This window comes from Schistocerca gregaria, chromosome 6 (genome assembly GCF_023897955.1).
Source record: "Schistocerca gregaria isolate iqSchGreg1 chromosome 6, iqSchGreg1.2, whole genome shotgun sequence".
NCBI classification, from domain to species: domain Eukaryota; kingdom Metazoa; phylum Arthropoda; class Insecta; order Orthoptera; family Acrididae; genus Schistocerca; species Schistocerca gregaria.
In genome coordinates this window covers 461,586,683-461,613,303 of record NC_064925.1, presented here as the reverse complement: position 1 = coordinate 461,613,303, position 26,621 = coordinate 461,586,683, and the positions used below count along the sequence as shown (strand labels likewise).

General features: G+C 43.7%; 1 protein-coding gene across 1 annotated transcript in view; it reads left to right on the top strand.

The window, feature by feature from the left end:
• Positions 1-26,621, top strand: part of LOC126278466 (sialin-like) — a 135,783-nt gene that overhangs the window by 31,723 nt on the left and 77,439 nt on the right. Inside the window, exons 4-5 of the mRNA XM_049978609.1 lie at positions 6,295-6,531; positions 24,701-24,785. Of these exons, the coding sequence (XP_049834566.1) occupies positions 6,295-6,531; positions 24,701-24,785 (322 nt within the window). The remainder of the gene's footprint in view (positions 1-6,294; positions 6,532-24,700; positions 24,786-26,621) is intronic.

Genomic DNA, 26,621 nt, shown 5'->3' with positions numbered 1-26,621 from the left:
TAGTAGAGAGATAGTATGATTGTGGTTCGATGAACCCTCTGCCAAGCATTTAAATGTGAATTGCAGAGTAGTCATGTAGATGTAGATGCCAAATATACCATACATGAATGCAACTCCGGGCAGGTAACAGGAACCACCTACGTGAATTCTTTCAAAAAGGAACAAACAGGCACCACCATAGGTAACGCTGAGCAGACCGGGTGGGCAACGACCTACTCAGCGGGATAACCAAAAGATACTCCAGTTGAACAAATAAATTAGTACCAACAAATATCGTAACGTACCATACACACAAAGCAAAAACTTCCAACAACGCCGTCCCACATCAGAATGAAGTCCAGAAACCGCTACTGGAGCTTCCAGCGGAAAATCTGACGAGCCAACCGAGCCCACACCCTAACCTGGCAGACGTCTCCAAAATTCAGCAGCTGGTTGTCTCCGGGCCAATCACAGGACCCCACCGAACCTCCACATCAGACAGGCAGGCAGAACAAGTACGCCGACTCCAATTAATCACGGCCAGCACAGCGGCGAGTCGCCTCCGCCCCAGACCACTTTGCTCATATTGCGAGGCACAAAAACCTTAGCGCTAGTCACCAGCAGGTCAGACAGAGCGAACTCACGTTCCGTGCAATACCCGAAAACCGACTACCCTCTCGCTTTCCGCCGGCCACCGCAAACACACGCCAGCGACGTAAAAGCAAATCACCACCGGAGCGCCAACCGCACCAGAACAACGAACTATAATCCATTATAGCGTCCGCTCTAAACAAGATCACAGGATAGCGGCGCTCGCCATATCACCTACCTTAGTTGCAAATGGGAATTGATGGAAATCAATGGAGAAAGTGGAAAATTTGTACCACACACGATTCGAACCTGCGTCTCCTGCTCACTAGGTAGATGCTCTGATCCCTGAGCCATCTGGACACAGTGGTGGTTGCAGCCGCACGGACAACCCTAGCACGCCTCCCGTGAAACTCAAATTCTCAACTTGTCCACACACTACAAATGAAGGGCCCCTTGCCCTTTGTCCTCACTACTGGCGACACTTCGCCGAGTCCCATTACAGTTCGATGCATCTGTACTGAAGAGATCATTGACGGTCTCGCCTGGTTGGAACTTTAATAGTGGCAACTATTTTTTTGCAGCTCGTACAAAATAGATACATGTTTCAAAGTTTTACTGACCTTCAAAGTAGTCACCAGCATTGTGTATAACACATTGCCAGCGATGTGGAAGTCGTAGGATACCATTAGCAGTGCCAGTTGTGTTGACAGTTCGAGCGGCGCGGTCTATTATTTGTAACAGTTCTGAAGCGAACGCCGTGAAGTGTTTCCTTCAGTTTAGAAATCGAGTTGAACTCACGAGGCACTTAGCAGCACCATCAGTCAAACAAATCAGTAACAGCTTGCACTGTACGTGAGCATTGTCCAGCAAAATCATGGTCAGGTTCTGCAGAAAGTGTTATCACTTCTGTCGCTAAGCTGCTCGTAGTTTGCGTTCCAAAAATTGTATGCGGGCCTGATTCCATTGCTCATCTGTGTGTTCCCGCTCGGTACTCCTGCCGTGAAGTTACGGCGCCAGCCGTGCGTGTTATGTTTAAAGGTGTACACTTTTTCGTGAGTGTGGTCCTATTCTGCCCTGGAGGTACTACTTTATTAAGGTCTCTGAATGCTCATCTGATCCGATGCTCACTTCAGCCTAGCGCGGAACCGTTTCATCGTTTTTAAAACGTTGTAAATTGAAAATTATAAGATAATCTGAATATGCCTGACGAAAGCGAAACGCGTTGTTAATAAAATAATAAATTGCAACCAAGCCTGTTTTTAATTCATATATTCTACACTCCTGGAAATGAAAAAAAGAACACATTGACACCGGTGTGTCAGACCCACCATACTTGCTCCGGACACTGCGAGAGGGCTGTACAAGCAATGATCACACGCACGGCACAGCGGACACCAGGAACCGCGGTGTTGGCCGTCGAATGGCGCTAGCTGCGCAGCATTTGTGCACCGCCGCCGTCAGTGTCAGCCAGTTTGCCGTGGCATACGGAGCTCCATCGCAGTCTTTAACACTGGTAGCATGCCGCGACAGCGTGGACGTGAACCGTATGTGCAGTTGACGGACTTCGAGCGAGTGCGTATAGTGGGCATGCGGGAGGCCGGGTGGACGTACCGCCGAATTGCTCAACACGTGGGGCGTGAGGTCTCCACAGTACATCGATGTTGTCGCCAGTGGTCGGCGGAAGGTGCACGTGCCCGTCGACCTGGGACCGGACCGCAGCGACGCACGGATGCACGCCAAGACCGTAGGATCCTACGCAGTGCCGTAGGGGACCGCACCGCCACTTCCCAGCAAATTAGGGACACTGTTGCTCCTGGGGTATCGGCGAGGACCATTCGCAACCGTCTCCATGAAGCTGGGCTACGGTCCCGCACACCGTTAGGCCGTCTTCCGCTCACGCCCCAACATCGTGCAGCCCGCCTCCAGTGGTGTCGCGACAGGCGTGAATGGAGGGACGAATGGAGACGTGTCGTCTTCAGCGATGAGAGTCGCTTCTGCCTTGGTGCCAATGATGGTCGTATGCGTGCAGGTGCAGGTGAGCGCCACAATCAGGACTGCATACGACCGAGGCACACAGGGCCAACACCCGGCATCATGGTGTGGGGAGCGATCTCCTACACTGGCCGTACACCTCTGGTGATCGTCGAGGGGACACTGAATAGTGCACGATACATCCAAACCGTCATCGAACCCATCGTTCTACCATTCCTAGACCGGCAAGGGAACTTGCTGTTCCAACAGGACAATGCACGTCCGCATGTATCCCGTGCCACCCAACGTGCTCTAGAAGGTGTAAGTCAACTACCCTGGCCAGCAAGATCACCGGATCTGTCCTCCATTGAGCATGTTTGGGATTGGATGAAGCGTCGTCTCACGCGGTCTGCACGTCCAGCACGAACGTTGGTCCAACTGAGGCGCCAGGTGGAAATGGCATGGCAAGCCGTTCCACAGGACTACATCGAGCATCTCTTCGATCGTCTCCATGGGAGAATAGCAGCCTGCATTGCTGCGAAAGGTGGATATACACTGTACTAGTGGCGACATTGTGCATGCTCTGTTGCCTGTGTCTATGTGCCTGTGGTTCTGTCAGTGTGATCATGTGATGTATCTGACCCCAGGAATGTGTCAATAAAGTTTCCCCTTCCTGGGACAATGAATTCACGGTGTTCTTATTTCAATTTCCAGGAGTGTAGATACGGTTGCCGTACCAGAAGACCTGATTGAGTGGAGGAAATTTAACTATAAATTAAAAATGTACCTCTAAAGGGGTGATACACGAATCGTTGGAGGGACAACTTCTTGATCTTGATTTTGTCGTAACTCCTCGTGATGCTTATCCAGCTGCAGCGGTCACTGAAATCTGATGGCCTCTGATTCCTAATGAACTGTCTTGTTAGATGCTGACTTCACTTTCTTGTTGGAGTCGCCTCGTGTCTTCATTTTTAGCTAGTTTGGCTATGGATATATTTTTTGCCGGGGTACCAAGCGGCTGCCACTTTTCCTTCTTGGTGGCTATGCCATGTACACTGTCACGTCTTACATACACTGCAGTCTAAATTCAGTATCATGGACTACAGTTCATCCCCCTTCTGCCGATCGAAATTTAGGTTTTCCGTGGGTTTCCTAAATTGGACAAGTCAAATTCTGGGATGGTTGCAAGTAAGACTGTTTTTAATTCAGACGTGTAGTTTATTTGAAATCTTTCATGGTTGACTGGGAAAAACCCGTACATTTGCAGAGCTACAGTTCCCATGTTTCAGCGACTTTGCCGTTTGGAAAGCATCCATTGTTTTAACTGTTCCTTGTCATTGATGTTCTGACGGGCAGTGTCTCGTACTGCTGCTAGAGTGCCTGTCGACAACGGACGCTTAGATTAGGTTAGATTAGTTTTTCGTTCCATAGATCCGTGCTGAGGAGATCCTGGTGGATGTGGAACATGTCAATTTCTTTAAGCTGAAATAACAATACTAATAGCATGACTATATACAATACATCATTTGTTTCTATTAAAAAATTCGTCAATGGAGTAGAAGGAGTTGGCCACTAGTAAGTCTTTCAGGCTCCTTTTAAACTGATCTTTATTTGCAACTAAATTTTTTATGTTTGCTCGCAAATTATTGAAGATGAGTGTTCCTGAGTAGTAGACCCCTTTTTGAACTAAAGTAAGTGCTTTTAAGTCTTTGTGCAGATCATTTTTGTTCCTGGTATTGTATATATGAACTGAGCTGTTTGCTGGAAAAAAGATACATTATTTAGGACAAATTTCAGTAAGGAGTAAATATACTGAGAGGCAGTAGTTAGTATACCCAGTTCTTTGAAAAGGTTTCTACAGGACGTCCGTGAATTTACTCTACAAATAATACGTATTACACGCTTTTCGACTCTGAAAACTTTTGTTTGACTTGAAGAGTTATCCCAAAATATTATACAATATAACATTATAGAATGAAAGTAGCAAAGTATGCAAGCTTTTTCATTTTTATGTCACCTATGTCCGCTAAAACTCGAATTGCAAATACAGATAGGTTAAGGCGTTTCTGCAGTTCTGTGGTGTGCTCCTCCCAACTAAATTTATTATCAAGTTGTAATCCCCGGAATTTAAGACTGTCAACCTCTTCTATCTGCTCTTCTTCATACGTTATACACTCCTGGAAATTGAAAAAAGAACACATTGACACCGGTGTGTCAGACCCACCATACTTGCTCAGGACGCTGCGAGAGGACTGTACAAGCAATGATCACACGCACGGCACAGCGGACACACCAGGAACCGCGGTGTTGGCCGTCGAATGGCGCTAGGTGCGCAGCATTTGTGCACCGCCGCCGTCAGTGTCAGCCAGTTTGCCGTGGCATACGGAGCTCCATCGCAGTCTTTAACACTGGTAGCATGCCGCGACAGCGTGGACGTGAGCCGTATGTGCAGTTGACGAACTTTGAGCGAGGGCGTATAGTGGGCATGCGGGAGGCCGGGTGGACGTACCGCCGAATTGCTCAACACGTGGGGCGTGAGGTCTCCACAGTACATCGATGTTGTCGCCAGTGGTCGGCGGAAGCTGCACGTGCCCGTCGACCTGGGACCGGACCGCAGCGACGCACGGATGCACGCCAAGACCGTAGGATCCTACGCAGTGCCGTAGGGAACCGCACCGCCACTTCCCAGAAAATTAGGGACACTGTTGCGCCTGGGGTATCGGCGAGGACCATTCGCAACCGTCTCCATGAAGCTGGGCTACGGTCCCGCACACCGTTAGGCCGTCTTCCGCTCACGCCCCAACATCGTGCAGCCCGCCTCCAGTGGTGTCGCGACAGGCTTGAATGGCGGGACGAATGGAGACGTGTCGTCTTCAGCGATGGGAGTCGCTTCTGCCTTGGTGCCAATGATGGTCGTATGCGTGTTGGCACCGTGCAGGTGAGCGGCACAATCAGGACTGCATTCGACCGAGGCACACAGGGCCAACACCCGGCATCATGTTGTGGGGAGCGATCTCCTACACTGGCCGTACACCTCTGGTGATCGTCGAGGGGACACTGAATAGTGCACGGTACATCAAAACCGTCATCGAACCCATCGTTCTACCATTCCTAGACCGGCAAGGGAACTTGCTGTTCCAACAGGACAATGCACGTCCTCATGTATCCGGTGCCACCCAACGTGCTCTAGAAGGTGTAAGTCAACTACCCTGGCCAGCAAGATCTCCGGATCTGTCCCCCATTGGGCATGTTTGGGACTGGATGAAGCGTCGTCTCACGCGGTCTGCACGTCCAGCACGAGCGCTGGTCCAACTGAGGCGCCAGGTGGAAATGGCATGGCAAGCCGTTCCACAGGACTACATCCAGCATCTCTACGATCGTCTCCATGGGAGAATAGCAGCCTGCATTGCTGCGAAAGGTGGATATACACTGTACTAGTGGCGACATTGTGCATGCTCTGTTGCCTGTGTCTATGTGCCTGTGGTTCTGTCAATGTGATCATGTGATGTATCTGACCCCAGGAATGTGTCAATAAAGTTTCCCCTTCCTGGGACAATGAATTCACGGTGTTCTTATTTCAATTTCCAGGAGTGTACATATGCTGGGTGGAAATCTCTTAGAGGTTCTGAATTGCATATAGTGAGTCCTTTCGAAGTTTAATGTCAATGTGCTGGCTTTAAATCATTTATTAATATCCACGAAAATATCATGGGCAGACGTAAGTGCTGTATCCTCGGCCGCCCCGTGTTGCAGTACGGCCCGCGCTACAAGTGGTCGCAGTCGGTGCAGGGCCACCTGCTGTCGGCCTACTTCTACGGCTCGGTGGCGTCGCACATCCCTGGGGGGATGCTGGCCGAGGTGGTGGGCGCGCGCCTCGTCGTGGGCGTCACGACGCTGGCCGGCGCTGTGCTGACCCTGCTCTGCCCGCTCGCGGCCGACGCCGGCGTCGGGTGGCTCATCGCCGCCAGGGTGCTCATCGGCATCTGCGGGGTGAGTGTCTCTCTCATCTTAACTACAGCACCGGGTACTGCGTGCAGCAGAAGTACAGTTGGGATACGGTGAAAGCATCATAACGCTCCCTAACGTCGGCGAAGATCAGTTTGGATTCCGCAGAAATGTTGCTACACGTGAGGCAATACTGCCCCTACGACTTATCTTAGAAAATAGATTAAGGAAAGGCAAACCTACATTTCTAGAATTTGTGGACTTAGAGAAATCTTTTGACAATGTTGACTGGAACACTCTCTTTCAGATTCTAAAGGTGGCAGGGGTAAAATACAAGGAGCGAAAGGGTATTTACAATTTGTACAGAAACCAGATGGCAGTTATAAGAGTCGAGGGATATGAAAGGGAAGCAACGGTTGGGAAGAGAGTGAGACAGGGTTGTAGCCTGTCCCAGATGTTATTCAATCTGTATATTCAGCAAGCAGTAAAAAAAAACAAAAGAAAAATTCGGAGTACGTATTAAAGTCCATGGAGAAGAAATAAAAACGTTGAGGTTCGCCGATGACATTGTAATTCTGTCAGAGACAGCAAAGGACTTGGAAGAGCAGTTGAACTGAATGGACAATGTCTTGAAAGTAGGATGTAAGATGGACATAAACAAAAACAAAACGAGGATAATGGAATGTAATTGAATTAAGTCGGGTGATGCTGAGGGAATTACATTAGGAAATGAGACACGTAAAGTAGTAAAGGAGTTTTACTATTTGGAGAGCAAAATAACTGATGATGGGCGAAGTAGAGACGATATAAAATGTAGGCTGGCAATGGCGAGGAAAGCGTTTCTGAAGAAGAGAAATTTGTTAACATCGAGTATAGATGTAAGTGTCAAGAAGTCGTTTCTGAAAGTATTGGTATGGAGGGTAGCCATGTATGGAAGTGAAACATGGACGATAAATAGTTTGGACAAAAAGAGAATAGAAGATTTCGAAATGTGGTGCTACAGAAGAATGCTGAAGATTAGATGGGTAGATCACATAACTAATGAGGAGGTATTGAATAGAAATGGGGAGAAGAGGAGTTTGTGGCACAACTTGACAAGAAGAAGGGACCGGTTGGTAGGACATGTACTGAGGCATAAAGGGATCACAAATTTAGCTCTGGAGGGCAGCGTGGAGGGTAAAAATCGGAGACGGAGACCAAGAGATGAATACACTAAGCAGATTTAGAACGATGTAGGTTGCAGTAAGTACTGGGAGATGAAGAAGCTTGCACAGTATAGAGCAGCATGGAGAGCTGCTTCAAACCAGTCTCAGGACTGAGGCCAACAACAACAAACAATCGTGAATTGGCATCTGTGCAGCAGTGCTTTACCTGTTGATTGCTTGATTTGCAGGGCGGGACCAAACAGTGAGATTATCGGTCCCATCGGATTAGGGAGAAGGAAGTCGGCCGTGCCCTTTCAGAGGACACTCGGCATTTGCCTGAAGCGACGTAGGTGATGCAATGATTAGTGGTCAAGAACATTCCTGAAATGGACTGGCCCTACTTGGTGCAAGGCACAACCGACCCTCAAATTAAGAGTCACAATGAAATTGTTATATCTAAATTGTTTCTATTATATTTATGTTAGTGTACAAAATGAGTGTTTAATTTAATTTAAATGGTAAGCAAGCTAGCCAGTGATAGCTGACAATTCAAAGTAAATATGTATTCAGAATTTCAACAGCATTCTAACACCATAAACTGTCACAATGTGTTTGTGTGTGTGTGTGTGAGAGAGAGAGAGAGAGAGAGAGAGAGAGAGAGAGAGCGTGTGTCATAAACTGACAGTGGTTGTCATCCGCAGCAAGAGTGCCATTAATGCGTAACTTTAACTAGATAAACTTGTCGACGATTATAGTCCGACCATTGTTCCCACACTTGGTGCAAAGCGCTAACGGTCTTGCCACAATGGGAACACCCGTTCCCGTCAGATCACCGAAGTTCAGCACTGTCGGGCTGGGCTAGCACTTGGACGGGTGACCATCCGGTCTGCCGACTGCTGTTGGCAAGCTGGGTGCACTCAGCCCTTGTGAAGCAAACTGAGGAGCTACTCGACTAAGAAGTAGCGGTTCTGGTCTCGTAAAGTGACATACGGCCGGGAGAGCGGTATGCTGACCACATGGCCCTCCATATCCACATCCACTGACACCTGTGGGCTGAGGATGACACGGCGGCCGGTTGGGCCTTCATAGACTGCTCGGGCGGAGTTTAGTTTGGTGCAAAGCAGAACAGACTCCCCAATTAAGTATTACAATGCTTTTGTGACGTCTAAATAGTCAATGTCATTGTTCTGGTGTTGTCTTCAGTCCTCCAAGGCTGGTTCGATGCCACGCTCCAAATTACTCTATCTTATGAAAGTCTCTTCACGTTTACATAACTACTGCAACGCACATCCATTTGCACCTGCTTACTGTCTTAGTCTTTTTCGACAATTTTTATCCGCCACACTTCCTTCCACTACCAAATAAACAATTCCTTGTTAACTCAGGATTTCTCGCATTAGCCGACCACTTCTTGTAATCAGGTCGTGCCACAATTTCTATTTTCCCCATTCAGATACAATACTTTCTCATTAGTCAAGCAATCTACACATCTGATCTTCAGCATTCTATAGCACCACATTTCGAAAGCTATTATTCTCTTATCGTCTAAACTGCTTATTGTCTATGAATCACTTCCATATAAGTCTACACTACAGACAAATGCCTTCTTAGAAGACTTCCAAACATTTAAACGTATATTCAATGTTAACAAATTTCTCTTTTTCAGAAATGCTTTCATTGTCATGCAATTCTACATTTCGTATCCTCTGTACTTCGGCAATCGTCAGCTATTTTAGTGCCAAAATAGCAAAACTCGTCTACTACTTTCAGTGTCTCATTGCCTAAGCAAATTCACATAGTATCACCTGCTTTAATTCGACTACATTCCATTACCCTAGTTTTGCTTTTGTTGATGTTTACCTCACATCCTCCGTTCAAGACTCTGTCCATCCATTCAACTGCACTTCCAATTCCTTTCCTATCTGACAGAATTCATCTACGTCTACGTGATTACTCTGCTATTCACAATTAAGTGCCTGGCAGAGGGTTCAATGAACCACCTTCAAGCTGTCTCCCTACCATTCCACTCTCGAACGGCGCGCGGGAAAAACGAACACTTAAATTTTTCTGTGCGAGCCCTGATTCCTCTTATTTTATCGTGATGATCATTTCTCCCTGTGTAGGTGAGTGCCAACAGAATGTTTTAGCGATCGGAGGAGAAAACTGCTGATTGAAATTTCATAAGAAAATCCCGTCTCAACGAATGACGCCTTCGTTATAATAACTGCCACACCAATTCACGTATAGTATCTGCGGCACTAGCCGGCCGGCGTGGCCGAGCGGTTCTACGCGCTAAAGTCTGGAACCACGCGACCGCTACGGTCGCAGGTTCGAATCCTGCTTCGGGCATGGATGAGTGTGATGTCCTTAGGTTAGTTATATTTAAGTAGTTCTAAGTTTTAGGGGACTGATGACCTTAGAAGTTAAGTCCCATAGTGCTCAGAGCCATTTGAAACATTTTTTCTGTGGCACTATCTCGCCTATTTCGAGATAAAACCAAACGAGCAACCCTTCTTTGAACTTTTTCGGTGTCATCCGTCAGTCCCACCTGATGCTGATCCCACACCCCACAACAATACTCCAGAACAGGACGGACAAGCGTGGTGTAAGCACTCTCTTTAGTAGACCTGTTGCGCCTTCTAAGTGTTTTGCCAATGAATCCCAGTCTTTGGTTTGCTCTACCCACAACATTATCTATGTGATCGTTCCAATTTAGGTTATTTGTAATTGTTATCCCTAAGTATTCAGCTGAATCTGCAGTCTTCAGATTTGTGTGATTTAACGTGTAATCGAAATTTAGCGGATTTCTCTTAGTACTCATGTCAATAACATCACATACTTTTCTTTTTTCAGGGTCAATTGCCACTTTTTGCACCATAGAGATATCTTATCTAAATCATTCTTCAATTAGTTTTGGTCACTGATCAGTTTATAGACGGTAAACGACAGTATCATCTGCAAACAATCTAAGATAGCTACTCAGATTGTCTCCTATGTCGTTAATATAGATCAGGACCAATAGAGGGCCTATAACACTTCCTTGGGGAACGCCGGATATTACTTCTGTTTTACTCGGTGACTTTCCGTCTAATACTACAAACTGTGACCTTTCTGACAGGAGATCACGAATCCAGTCGCACATCTGCGACTATATTCCATAGCCACGCTGTTTGGTTAGAAGAATCTTGTGAGGAACGGTGTCTAAAGCCTTCTGGAAATCTAAAAATATGGAATCAATTTGACATCCCGTGTCGGTAGCACTCATTACTTCATGGGTAGGAAGAGCTAGTTGGGTTTCACAAGAACTATATTTTCTGAATCCGTGCTGACTATGTGTCAATAAATCGTTTTCTCCGAGGTAATTCATAATGTTCGAACACAGTATATGTTCGAAAACCCTACTTCAAATTGATGTTAGTGATATGGGCGTCGGCCGGAGTGGCCGTGCGGTTCTAGGCGCTACAGTCTGGAGCCGAGCGACCGCTACGGTCGCAGGTTCTAATCCTGCCTCGGGCATCGATGTGTGTGATGTCCTTAGGTTAGTTAGGTTTAATTAGTTCTAAGTTCTAGGAGACTGATGACCTCAGAAGTTAAGTCACATAGTGCTCAGAGCCATGTGAACCATTTGATATGGGCCTTTAATTCAGCGGATTACTCCTATTTCCCTTTTGGGTATTGGTGTAACTAGAGGAATTTTGCAGTCTTTAGGTACGGATCTTTCTGCGAGCGAGTGGTTGTATATAACTACTAAATATGGCGCTATTGTGTCAGCATACTCTGAAAGGACCCCCCCCCCCCCCCACCCATGAACCATGGACCTTGCCGTTGGTGGGGAGGCTTGCGTGCCTCAGCGATACAGATGGCCGTACCGTAGGTGCAACCACAACGGAGGGGTATCTGTTGAGAGGCCAGACAAACGTGTGGTTCCTGAAGAGGGGCAGCAGCCTTTTCAGTAGTTACAGGGGCAACAGTCTGGATGATTGACTGATCTGGCCTTGCAACTTTAACCAAAACGGCCTTGCTGTGCTGGTACTGCGATCGGCTGAAAGCAAGGGGAAACTACAGCCGTAATTTTTCCCGAGGACATGCAGCTTTACTGTATGATTAAATGATGATGGCATCCTCTTGGGTAAAATATCCCGGAGGTAAAATAGTCCCCCATTCGGATCTCCGGGCGGGGACTACTCAGGAGGATGTCGTTATCAGGAGAAAGAAAACTGGCGTTCTACGGATCGAAGCGTGGAATGTCAGATCCCTTAATCGGGCAGGTAGGTTAGAAAATTTAAAAAGGGAAATGGATAGGTTAAAGTTAGATATAGTGGGAATTAGTGAAGTTCGGTGGCAGGAGGAACAAGACTTCTGGTCAGGTGAACACAGGGTTATAAACACAAAATCAAATAGGGGTAATGCAGGAGTAGGTTTAATAATGAATAGGAATATAGGAATGCGGGTAAGCTACTACAAACAGCATAGTGAACGAATTATTGTGGCCAAGATAGATACGAAGCCCACACCTACTACAGTAGTACAAGTTTATATGCCAACTAGCTCTGCAGATGACGAAGAAATTGAAGAAATGTACGATGAAATAAAAGAAATTATTCAGATAGTGAAGGGAGACGAAAATTTAATAGTAATGGGTGACTGGAATTCGAGTGTAGGAAAAGGGAGAGAAGGAAACATAGTAGGTGAATATGGATTGGGGCTAAGAAATGAAAGAGGAAGCCGCCTAGTAGAATTTTGCACAGAGCACAACTTAATCATAGCTAACACTTGGTTTAAGAATCATGAAAGAAGGTTGTATACATGGAAGAACCCTGGAGATACTAAAAGGTATCAGATAGATTATATAATGGTAAGACAGAGATTTAGGAACCAGGTTTTAAGTTGTAAGACATTTCCAGGGGCAGATGTGGACTCTGACCACAATCTATTGGTTATGACCTGTAGATTAAAACTGAAGAAACTGCAAAAATGTGGGAAATTAAGGAGATGGGACCTGGATAAACTGAAAGAACCAGAGGTTATACAGAGTTTCAGGGAGAGCATAAGGGAACAATTGACAGGAATAGGGGAAAGAAATACAGTAGAAGAAGAATGGGTAGCTCTGAGGGATGTAGTAGTGAAGGCAGCAGAGGATAAAGTAGGTACAAAGACGAGGGCTGCTAGAAATCCTTGGGTAACAGAAGAAATATTGAATTTAATTGATGAAATGAGAAAATATAAAAACGCAGTAAATGAAGCAGGCAAAAAGGAATACAAACGTCTCAAAAACGAGATCGACAGAAAGTGCAAAACGGCTAAGCAGGGATGGCTAGAGGACAAATGTAAGGATGTAGAAGCTTATCTCACTAGGGGTAAGATAGATACTGCCTACAGGAAAATTAAAGAGACCTTTGGAGAGAAGAGAACCACGTGTATGAATATCAAGAGCTCAGATGGCAGCCCAGTTCTAAGCAAAGAAGGGAAGGCAGAAAGGTGGAAGGAGTATATAGAAGGTTTATACAAGGGCGAGGTACTTGAGGACAATATTATGGAAATGGAAGAGGATGTAGATGAAGACGAAATGGGAGATACGATACTGCGTGAAGAGTTTGACAGAGCACTGAAAGACCTGAGTCGAAACAAGGCCCCCGGAGTAGACAACATTCCATTAGGACTACTGACGGCCTTGGGACAACCAGTCCTGTCAAAACTCTACCAGCTGGTGAGCAAGATGTATGAGACAGGCGAAATACCCTCAGACTTCAAGAAGAATATAATAATTCCAATCCCAAAGAAAGCAGGTGCTGACAGATGTGAAAATTACCGAACTATCAGTTTAATAAGCCACGGCTGCAAAATACTAACGCGAATTCTTTACAGACGAATGGAAAAACTGGTAGATGCAGACCTCGGGGAGGATCAGTTTGGATTCCGTCGAAATGTTGGAACACGTGAGGCAATACTGACCTTACGACTTGTCTTAGAAGAAAGATTAAGAAAAGGCAAACCTACGTTTCTAGCATTTGTAGACTTAGAGAAAGCTTTTGACAATGTTGACTGGAATACTCTCTTTCAAATTCTAAAGGTGGCAGGGGTAAAATACAGGGAGCGAAAGGCTATTTATAATTTGTACAGAAACCAGATGGCAGTAGTAAGAGTCGAGGGGCATGAAAGGGAAGCAGTGGTTGGGAAAGGAGTGAGACAGGGTTGTAGCCTCTCCCCGATGTTATTCAATCTGTATATTGAGCAAGCAGTAAAGGAAACAAAAGAAAAATTTGGAGTAGGTATTAAAATTCATGGAGACGAAGTAAAAACTTTGAGGTTCGCCGATGACATTGTAATTCTGTCAGAGACGGCAAAGGACTTGGAAGAGCAGTTGAACGGAATGGACAGTGTCTTGAAAGGAGGATATAAGATGAACATTAACAAAAGCAAAACGAGGATAATGGAATGTAGTCAAATTAAATCGGGTGATGCTGAGGGAATTAGATTAGGAAATGAGACACGTAAAGTAGTAAAGGAGTTTTGCTATTTAGGAAGTAAAATAACTGATGATGGTCGAAGTAGAGAGGATATAAAATGTAGACTGGCAATGGCAAGGAAAGCGTTTCTGAAGAAGAGAAATTTGTTAACATCGAATATAGATTTATGTATCAGGAAGTCGTTTCTGAAAGTATTTGTTTGGAGTGTAGCCATGTATGGAAGTGAAACATGGACGAGAACTAGTTTGGACAAGAAGAGAATAGAAGCTTTCGAAATGTGGTGCTACAGAAGAATACTGAAGATAAGGTGGATAGATCACGTAACTAATGAGGAGGTATTGAATAGGATTGGGGAGAAGAGAAGTTTGTGGCACAACTTGACTAGAAGAAGGGATCGGTTGGTAGGACATGTTTTGAGGCATCAAGGGATCACAAATTTAGCATTGGAGGGCAGCGTGGAGGGTAAAAATCGTAGAGGGAGACCGAGAGATGAGTACACTAAGCAGATTCAGAAGGATGTAGGTTGCAGTAGGTACTGGGAGATGAAGCAGCTTGCACAGGATAGAGTAGCATGGAGAGCTGCATCAAACCAGTCTCAGGACTGAAGACAACAACAACAACAACTCTGAAAGGAACCTGACTGGTATACAATCTGGACCGGAGGCCTTCCCTTTATTAAGTGATATAAGCTGCTTTGCTACACCGAGGATATCTACTTCTATGTTTCTCATCTTGGCAGTTGTTATTGATTGGAATTCAGGAATATTTACTTCGTCTTCTTTGGTGAAGGAGTTTCGGAAAACCATGTTTAATAACTCTGCTTTAGTGGCAGTATCATAAATGACTTCACCGTTGTTATCGCGCAATGAAGGTATTAATTGCGTCTTGCCACTGGTGTGCTTTAGGTATGACCAGAATTTCTTTGGGTTTTCTGCCAGATTCCGAGACAGAGTTTCGTTGTGGAAATTATTAAAAGCGCCTCGCACTGAAGTACGCGATATATTTCGAACTTCTACAAATATTTGCCAATTTTGGGGATTTTTCGGTCTTTTAAATTTGGCATGATTTCTTCGTTGCTTCTGCAACAGCGATCTGACCCGTTTTGTGTACCATTTAGGACCAGTACCATCACTTATTAATTTATGTGGTATATCTCTCTTAATTGCCGTCGATACTATCTCTTTTAAATAATTCCACATCTTTTCTACGCTTACGTGATTGGATCGGAAGGAGTAGAGACTGTCTCTTAAAAATGCATTTAGAGCATTTTTATCAACTTTTTTAAATATATGTACCTTCCGTTTCTTTTGCCGGTAGTGGATCTTACGGCTTTCAGCCTGGCAGCAGAATCCTTGTGGTCACTAATCCCTGTATTTGTCGTGATATTCACTGTTTTTACAGATCGAAAAGTTGTTTCTTCTTCATGAATTTTAATTTCCATTACAAATTTCTCCTTGCTTTCCTTCACAGCTTTTTTCGTCTAAAGATAAAGATTGAATAACAGTGGGGGTAGCCTACAACCCTATCCCACTCCCTTCTCAGCAACTGCTTCCCTACATGGACTTTGATTCTTATAACTGTCATCTAGTTTCTGGAAAAGTCGTAAACGACATTTCGCTCCCTGTATTTTATTCTTGCCACCTCCTGAAAATAAAGAGTGTATGCCAGTCAACATTGTCAAAAGCTTACATCAAATCTACAAATTCTATAAGCGCAGTGTTATTATTCCTTAACCTATCTTCTAAGAAAGTCGTAGCGTCAGTATTCAGTATGCTCTTGCTCGTTTCTGCATTTCTCTGGAACCCGAACTGATCTTCACCGAAGTCGGCTTCTACCAGTTTCTCCATTCTGTAAATAACTCGTGTCATTATTTTGCAGCCATGACTTATTAAACTGATAGTTCGATAATATTCACACCTGTCAACACTTTCTTTCTTTGGAACGGGAAGAAATACATTATTCTTGAAACCTGAGGGTGTTTCCCCTGTCTCATGTATCCTGCACGCCTGGTCGAATACTTTAGCCATGACTGTGTCTCAAAGACATCAATAGTTCTGAGGGAAAGTCGTCTACTCTAGGGGTCACTGTTTCGGCTTAGGTCTTCCAGTGTTTATCAAATTCTTTTTCTCAGTATCATGTGTCCCACCTCCTCTTCTATAATATTGTCTTCAAGCTCAATTCCGTTGTATGCCCCTTCCATGTGTTCCTTTCAACATTTCGCTTCTTTGCGTTTGGTTTTCCATCTGAGGAGCTGATATTCATACAGCTGCTTCTCTTGTCTTCAAAGACCTCTTTAATTTTCATGTAGGCAGTATCTCTCTCTGCCCTAAATTGTACGCGCTTGTGTAGTTCTGCATTTGTCCTGTAGCCAGTCCTGCTTAGCCATATTTCACTTGTTCATTTCATTTTTTAGAAGCTTGTAGTCCCTTTCGTCTACTTCATTTACTGCATTTTTTTTATTTTTTCGTTTCATCTGTTAGTTTCAATATCTCCTGTTATATTCAAGGATTTCTATTAGGTCCTGTTTATTTTACCTACTTGATCCTCTGTTGCCTTCACTGTTTCAACACTCTAAGCTATCCGTTTGCCATCTGCTGAATTCCTTTCCCCTCTGTCATTCAATCGTTGCCTGATGCTCCGTTTGAGACTCTTAACAACCTCTCTTTCAAATTTCCACAGTCTGACCTGCTTTATTTCATACCTTTTTTCAAATTCTTCAGTTTGAATCTCTAGTTTATAAACAATACATTACGATCAGAATCAACATCTGTCCCTAGAAATGTCTTACAATTTAAAATCTGGTTCCTAAACCTTTGTCGTACCATTATACAATCAGTCTGAGACCTTCTGGTGTCTATAGGTCTTTATCACATATAGAGCCTTCTTTCATGATTCTTAAACTAAGTGTTCGCCATGATTAAATTACGTTGTGTACAAAATTCTACCATGTAGCTTCCTCTTTCATTACTTTCCCCCAGTATATATTCTCCTTTTATTTTTCCTTCTTTTCTTCTTCCTACTGCCGAATTTCAGCCCAGAAACATTTAAATTTTCTTCTCCCTTAACTATCTGGGTAATTTCTTTCATCTCATTATACATTCTCTCTATCTCATCATCTACGGACCCATTCGGCATATAAACTTATACTGCTGTAATGAATGGTGGCTTTGTATCTGTGTCGGCTACGTTAATGTGTTCATTATGCTGCTTACAGCAGTTGACCCACATTCGCATTTTCTCACTGATTATTATACCCACCGCTGCTTTTCCCCTCTTTGATCCTGTATTTATATAACCCTGTACCCACGTGACTACAGATCCTGTTCATCCTGCTATCGCACTTCAACGCTGCAACCGGGCGACTAACGCGAGTTTTGGTGTTCTCGTAGAGATAAGTGATGTTAGATTATAATAACAATTAATTTAGTACTGATTACTTAATAGGTGTATTAGCGTGCTTTTTAAGACTACCATTAAAGGTCCCATTTTTCTTTACGTAATATAGCAGAAAACGCGAAAAGATCGTACACTCGGGTTACAGTCGGATTTTCTGTTTACGTTTTGCCGCAGCAAATCTATAGAATTTCGTTTAATTGTTCTTTGCTCTCTCCAGCAATTTAACTGCAGCGTACATCTTCATTATTTAACTCACATTTACGGAAAGTAGCGTAAAGTTTAAGCTGTCGTTTCAGAAACTTTGCATTGTTGTTTTTGTTTACATATAGTTATGTATAGGCCAAATTTGTGGAATCATATTTTCGTGTTTATCTGTAATTTAACTGACTTATTCTTAATAAACTAATACGTTTATCATGAGTTAAAAGTGCTTGACTTACCGTAGAATTGTTAGGTTGGGGCTTTGGTGTGACGGGTGCTGTAGTTTTTTCCGTGTGGGTGACTGTAGTGGCGTGGGAATAGGGGAATTAAATAAGACTCATCAGTGGTTTTGGGGGATATGTAGTAGAGATATGAATATACTAGAAAAGGAGGGGAAAACTGTCGCCATTCGGGCTGAGTTAGACAAAACCAGGGGAGATCTTGACAGGATAGGAAGGGAGACAGGTAAAGAGAGGTGGGAAATGGCAACAGGAGGAACAGGACTAGAAGAACTTTGTCTGTCAGCTTCGTGGTGAATGTGGAAAATAGATTTGACCTATTGCTTCAGTTAGAAGCTGGTGATGCTCAAGCAGTTGCAGGTGTAGACAGGGCACAACAAAATTTCAGCAGCAAATTGAAAACTAAGAATGTACGAAAATTAGTAAAAAGAAAGAAAGTGTTGTTGTTAGGTAGTTCCCACGGAAGAGGTGTTGGCCCCCTTTTGCAGGGTGAATTAGGATCAGAATACCAGGTCACCAATTTTTTTTAAACCTAGTGCTGGTCTGGAGCAGGTGACAAAACATACTAGTGTTGACTGTGTATCTGTTTTTGGGCGCCATGACCGACAATTACAATGAAAAGATAGTCATATCAGATTAAAAAATAAAGACAATATGGGATTTAGGGAAGGAGGAGACCAGTAGAACCAGTCAAAAAGAGGGACAAATAGCATAAAGAGTAAATTATACATTGGTGACAGATGTTGTGATGTTGCAAAACTTTTTAACAAACATTTTATAATTTTTACTGAAAAGATGGGGTTGTCAGGTTCTGCAGATGCTGCTATGGAATATCTCAGGCCAGATATTTCAAGTAACTTCCATAATATGAATTTGACCCTCACTACCCCAGCAGAATCTTTAAAATCAAAAACATCTAGTGGGTATGATGAAATACCAACAAAGTTAAGTAAACTATCTGTGTAACCAGTCGTTTATCAGCGGAATATTTCCTGATTGGTTGAAATATGCTGAAGTTAAGCCACTGCTTAAGAAGGGAGATAAAGAAATAGCATCGAATTTCCATCCAATTTTACTTTTGCCAGCATTCTCAAAAATTTTAGAAAAGGTAATGTACAATCGGCTTTATAACCCTCTTATCTCAGATAACAGACTGTCAAAGTCGCAGTTCGGGTTTTCAAAAGGTTCTCATATTGAGAAGGCTATCTACACTTACAGTGACAATGTACTTCATTCATTAGACAAAAAAATGCATGCATCTGGTATATTTTGTGATCTGTCAAAGGCATTTGACTGGGTAAAACACACCATCTTTGTAAGTAAATTAGAATATTATGGTGTAACAGGAAATGCTGCAAAATGGTTCAAATCTTATATCTCTGGCAGGAAACAAACAGTGTTATTAGGAAAGAGACATGTATTAAGCTATCAGGCATCATCCAACTGGGTATTAATTACATGTGGGGTCCCACAAGGTTCCATCTCAGGGCCCTTACTTTTTCTTGTGTATATTAATGACCTTTCATCAGTAATATTACCAGATGCCAATTTTGTTTTGTTTGCTGATGATACAAACATTGCAATAAATAGCAAATCAAGTGTAGCCTTAGAGAGATGGGCTAATAAAATACACTCCTGGAAACTGAAATAAGAACACCGTGAATTCATTGTCCCAGGAAGGGGAAACTTTATTGACACATTCTGAGGGTCAGATACATCACATGATCACACTGGCAGAACCACAGGCACATAGACACAGGCAACAGAGCATGCACAATGTCGGCACTAGTACAGTATATATCCTCCTTTTGCAGCAATGCACGCTGCTATTCTCCCATGGGGACGATTGTAGAGATGCTGGATGTAGTCCTGTGGAACAGCTTGCCATGCCATTTCCACCTGGCGCCTCAGTTGGACCAGCGTTCGTGCTGGACATGCAGACCGCGTTAGACGACGCTTCATCCAGTCCCAAACATGCTCAATGGGGGACAGATCCGGAGATCTTGCTGGCCAGGGTAGTTGACTTACACCTTCTAGAGCACGTTGGGTGGCACGGGATACATGCGGACGTGCATTGTCCTGTTGGAACAGCAAGTTCCCTTGCCGGTCTAGGAATGGTAGAACGATGGGTTCGATGACGGTTTGGATGTACCGTGCACTATTCAGTGTCCCCTCGACGATCACCAGAGGTGTACGGCCAGTGTAGGAGATCGCTCCCCACACCATGATGCCGGGTGTTGGCCCTGTGTGCCTCGGTCGTATGCAGTCCTGATTGTGGCGCTCACCTGCACGGCGCCAAACACCCATACGACCATCATTGGCACCAAGGCAGAAGCGACTCTCATCGCTGAAGACGACACGTCTCCATTCGTCCCTCCATTCACGCCTGTCGCGACACCACTGGAGGCGGGCTGCACGATGTTGGGGCGTGAGCGGAAGACGGCCTAACGGTGTGCGGGACCGTAGCCCAGCTTCATGGAGACGGTTGCGAATGGTCCTCGCCGATACCCCAGGAGCAACAGTGTCCCTAATTTGCTGGGAAGTGGCGGTGCGGTCCCCTACGGCACTGCGTAGGATCCTACGGTCTTGGCGTGCATCCGTGCGTCCCTGCGGTCCGGTCCCAGGTCGACGAGCACGTGCACCTTCCGCCAACCACTGGCGACAACATCGATGTACTGTGGAGACCTCACGCCCCACGTGTTGAGCAATTTGGCGGTACGTCCACCCGGCCTCCCGCATGCCCACTATACGCCCTCGCTCAAAGTTCGTCAACTGCACATACGGTTCACGTCCACGCTGTCGCGGCATGCTACCAGTGTTAAAGACTGCGATGGAGCTCCGTATGCCACGGCAATCTGGCTGACACTGACGGCGGCGGTGCACAAATGCTGCGCAGCTAGCGCCATTCGACGGCCAACACCGCGGTTCCTGGTGTGTCCGCTGTGCCGTGCGTGCGATCATTGCTTGTACAGCCCTCTCGCAGTGTCCGGAGCAAGTATGGTGCGTCTGACACACTGGTGTCAATGTGTTCTTTTTTCCATTTCCAGGAGTGTATTTGTGGACATTAATCACTGGTTCCTAGCCAATTCTTTGTCACTAAACTTTGAAAAAACACACTACATGCAGTTCAGAGCTTGTAAGGGATGTCCTACTAGTATATGCCTAACACACGATGACAATCAGATAGAAGTGCACAGTGTTAAATTCTTGGGATTACAGCTTGATAATAAATTCAACTGAGAGGAGCACACCACAGAACTGCTGAAGTGTCTAAACAAATCCCTATTTGCAATGCGAATTGTGTCAGATATAGGGGCTATAAAAATGAAAAAGCTGGCATACTGTGCTTACTTTCATTCCACAAAGTCATATGGTCATATGGGATCATTTTATTATTTCTTGGGGTAATTCATCAAGCCAAGCTAAAGTTCCCTGGGCACAAAAACGTGCAATAAGACTTATATGTGGTGTGAACTCAAGAACATTCTCCAGATGCCTGTTTAGGGAACTAGGGATACTAACTACTGCTTCCCAATATATTTATTCCTTAATGAAATTTGTCATTAAAAATGTATCACTTTTTTAGATCAACAGATCAATTCATGGAATCAATACTAGAAATAAGATTTACCTTCACAAGGATTTAAAGTCACTTACTCTTGTACAAAAAGGTGTTCATTATCCAGGAACACACATTTTCAATAACTTTCCAGCGGCCGTAAAAAGCTTAAGAACCAATGACATTCAGTTTAAGAGAAGCCTAAAGGACTTATTGGTGGCCAACTCCTTTAATTTTGCAGAATTAAAGTTCCTTTCACTACCATACCTCCATAACAAAGCATTTGCAGACTTATGTTCATATAACATTTTTTGTTTAGAATTATTTATACTATCACTGTTTAAAATATTGACCTTTCCTCCCCAAACACCCTGTATAGCATGTGTAGCCTCAGATGGCACATTTTCCAATCTTTAATACAACAAATCCTACAAAAAATGGTGTTTTGGAGAGAATGTGGTATATCACTTAAACTGCATATTTCCGTAATATGCAAGTATAACTACGAAAAACACCAACTATGATGTGTTAACTTTTTAAATACTTTAATATGGTGGTTCTTGATTTGCATCTGTGAGAGGCTTACTGCATCCTCTTATATGTACTGCTATAATGGACAAGGTTCCACAAAGAGGTTAAGTCCGACCTCTGCTAGTCGACAAAAGATTCTTTTACTGCACCAAAACAAAATATTGTCTGTATTATTTTTCTGTAACGGTACAAAACACACGTGCTCGCTTATTGACACTACTGATCTGACTTACAGATTAATGTGTTCTTGTCGATAACAATAGTTCGATCTTCATCTTCCAATTGGTGCAAGGCACAAGAGTCTCTGAAATTAAACACCATTATGTCATTTCCAAGTCTATATTCTTCTGTTTATTGTTCTATAACGGTACAAAACACACATGGCACGCTTATTGGCAGAATGATCTAACTTGTAATTTAAGATAAACTTGGTGATCACTGTCTGAGTTATGATGTTATGCAATGCAAACTACATAAAACTTTGTTGAAATAACATACAGAACAGTAGTTTTAACATCTGAATATAGGTGATAAACGAGGGTTCTATGCTTTCAGTTAGCCACTTTCAACTACTTTTCGAGGCAGGGTGATATTAGGGCTATAATGATCTCCATGCTAGGATATGAACTTCATCTTACAATGAAAAGCACTGACCAGTTTCTGTTGATAATGCTAACTTATGCTCTCACACATTGGAAATCGATGTTTAATGTATTTAGACAGTCTTGCAGCACCACTATTCCACTCTGGTAATGGATAATAGCATGTTCACTAGCCAAGGAAGATTTATATCAAGGAGACTTTATAAAACTGACAAGATGGTTACCAATATCATTATTCATTCCATTGCTTGTGATCTGTCGTATGAATTTGTTATACATCTTCATTCTATAACTGGAGCTCTTCCACTTTAATTGTCTATTCCAATAGTTTATCCTTTTTTACAGTCAAAAAAAATGGTTCAAAGGACTGAGCACTATGGGACTTAACTTCTGAGGTCATCAGTCCCCTAGAACTTAGAACTACTTAAACCTAACTAACCTAAGGACATCACACACATCAATGCCCGAGGCAGGATTCGAACCTGCGACCGTAGCGGTCGCGCGGTTCTAGACAGTAGCACCTAAAACCGCTCGGTCACTCCGGCCGGCTTTTTTACAATCACAGTCATGTTTTCTTGTTAGTTTTCTTGTACACAAAGTCACGGTTTCATATTGCATAACCACACACCTCAGTTTTGATAAATTCCAGAGTTAATTAACATCCGTAAGATAACTGTCATCTACACAAAGTTGCTGAAATATCTCAAACAGCTCACAGTGGAGAATTTACCAGGTAGATAACTGTTAAGTACATCACACATTCCCTGCTTTAACACAGCAAGCTGTACCTTCTCTAATTGTTCTTAACAGTACACCAGCACACAGCTCCTCCCCTCTGATGGCACCCTGATACATGTGCAGCCCTTATCTGTATAGTGCACAATATGACAGTTGCAAGTCTTAATGCATCAGCAACTCTTCATTTGTCAGGGACCATGCTGACTAAGCATATGTACACATCGTATCACAGTACCCATTAAATAAAAATGATGAAACTTCCAGTTAAAACTCCTAAATTTAGAAGAAGTCTTGACTCATCTGGGAGCTTGCAGACTGAGTGACTGAGCATACACATGCATCTCAGCATAGTCCCTCTGAGATCACACACACATGCCAAGGAAGGAGGGAGGAGATGTGGAAGGGGTGCTGCATGTCTGTGATGACAGGGAACAATGGGAGGCAGGAAAGCAATGGGGTTTCGAGCTATAAGTACAAACTGACCTTTGAATTTTGAATTATCTACATACATGGCAAGGGAGGTGCAAATTGAACTTCGGCTTTTGGGGTGTCTAGATACAGGACTGGAGGAAATGCATGAAGCCATCATGTCCCACCTCTTTCCTAAATCTCGCCCACTCTCTATTCTCCCTTTCCCCTTCCTTCTCCCCTGTCCCTCTGCCCATCTCCTCCCCTAATCCATGCTCTACCTTCCCCCTCCTCTCCCCTCTCTGCCAATCACAGACCAATATTTTACCAGCCACTAAAACGGAACAGCCAATCAGTAAGTACCCTAGAACCACCACTGTTTCAACATTCACAGAACCCACACAGTTTCATCAGCATCATCATCACTCAACATAAACATAACACCAGACTATACAAGAATTCATTACGCTTACCTACACTCTATAAATACACAGAAAACATAATTGCCACATATATGTGAGGAGAGAGGCACTGTGTGTGGTGGAAGAAACCCCTTTCCAGTTCTGCAGCTAAACTACTCCTTGAGGTCTCCTAGCCAATAGTGCCATACGACATTACATTTTACTATCCTAGCCATATTAATGTGGCAACAAAAATGTTGGGTGCACTCACCTATCTTCATTCCTGCTAGCATTTGCCACAACTTCATAGCAAATTGTCTGAAAGGGTAGACTCTGCAATAGTGACAAATAGCAGACATACTTCAAAAAGAGCACGTTCCAGTGCAAATAAGTAACATCCAACTCATATAGAACAATTTATTGCCGTAAATCGTGTATGCTAACATTGTATACTAGGTAACCCCGAGATGTAGTTCTAGGTGTGTTTACACTGACTGGCTCGTTAGACAGTCCTGTGTTGTTGACAGGGACCGTTGTACCCGTCTCTGCATGCTCTGGTGGCGCAGTGGGGGCCGCCAGAGGAGAAGGCCAAGTTCGTCTGGAGTCTGCTTGGTGAGTTAACGCTAATTTTATGTTCCGTTACGGTTGCAGAATAGTATATATGTAAACTGTGAGGCATTCTCAAAAAATGACGATAGTTTTGTGACAAATATTAAACAGTGAGCTACCACAAAACTACTTAAATAATGGGATTTAGCTATTTCATATAACAAAGATGGTAATTTTACCAAACAGTAAGGTGAATACAACATCTTATAATAGGTATTACCACATTTTGCAGTAATAGAACGCCCCCATCTTTGTTATTGCTGCACAGTGGTAATTGTGAGAGTTTGATCTCAAAACTGTTACTATATTATTAAATTCGACATCAACAGAGTAGGGAAATTTTTCACACACATAATAAAATTTATGTACGTCATCCCGACAAAAAGTCGATCTCCAAGAAATGTCTCAAAGGTATGGTACACAGTTTCCAGGAGTACATAAATAGCTAAAACAGTAATATAAAGTGTTACCAGTCACTGTTTATCTCCTAGACGCGTTTCAAAAGTTTAAACCTCCATCATCAAGTGGATTTACATTTGTTAGTAGGACATGTGTCTGTGTGTTGTGTTACGATTTTTTTGGAAGAACTTTTGGCACTGGCTTCAGGGTTCACAGGTTGCTTTTACTGCCGTAACACATCACATGCGATGGTTCAATGTGGTCAGAGGTTTGGATGGCCCCATCACAGAGGAGGAGATCAATGTTGAGAAAGCTGGCACACCGGGCTGAGGAGGACAAGATGAAGTGGATGGGAGAGAAGTTGTTGAGATCGCGAAGGAATGAGGATAGGGTGCCTTGGCCCCAAGTCCAGATCACGAAGATATCATCAATGAACCTAAACCAGACCGCGGGTTTGGGGTTTTGGGAGCCTAGGAAGGTTTGTTCTAGATGACTCATAAGTGGGTTGCCATAGGATGGTGCCACACAAGTGCCTATGGCTGTGCCGCCAGTTTCTGTGTATATCTTCTTTCTAAAGAAGGAGTGGTTGGGTGATAGGATAATGTTAGTAAGGTGTATGAGTAATGAGGTAATGTGTCTGGAGTCTGAAGAACAGTGGGAGAAGTAGTGTCAATAGGGACAAGACCAATGTCAACAAATGTTGACCCAAAAAAAAGTTAAAACTCTAATTCCTCTCTCTCAAACCCCACACTATGGGGAAAGAGGGAGAGCTTTAGTTTCAGCGAATCAAAATTTACGAAGAAAATAAGTATTTTTTATTTATCAGTAACCATTTTCCACGCAAAAATGAGAAAATAGATTTTCTTGGATTACAACGCCAACTACAAAGAATCAAAACAAATGTTTAATAAAAATTGTACGTAGTTTTTATGTAGAAACTGATTCTGCAACAAAAAATGGGGGTTCCCATTTGAAATTTGAAATTTGCCTCTCGCCCTACTCCCAGGGAGCTGGGGTGGCGTGCTAATTTTAGCACCAGCAAATGCCCCCTCGAAAATAATCAACTTTGGATTCTACACATTTTTCATGTGAACCTTATTTTTCGAGTTATTGTGGTTTTTCAACTAAACATTTACACCCTGTATATGTACTAAGATAATGTCTCGTACTAATGGCAGCTCGTAACCATACATTTGCAGTTATCTAACAAACGGCTCGTACGCGGACCTTTGTTCAATAAAACAGTTTTCCTTCTATTATTGTATACTGTCACCTGTGTCAGTTTAAACTTTTAATTATGATACACACTGCAGAATAACGTAATGCTACTATTTTCAGCGCATGTAACACAACAGGCCCGTTAATTCTTTAGTAAACGATGAAAGTATACGTTCAACACCAGGCCTGACTAACTGTGTGCTAGACGCTCCAACGGTTCTC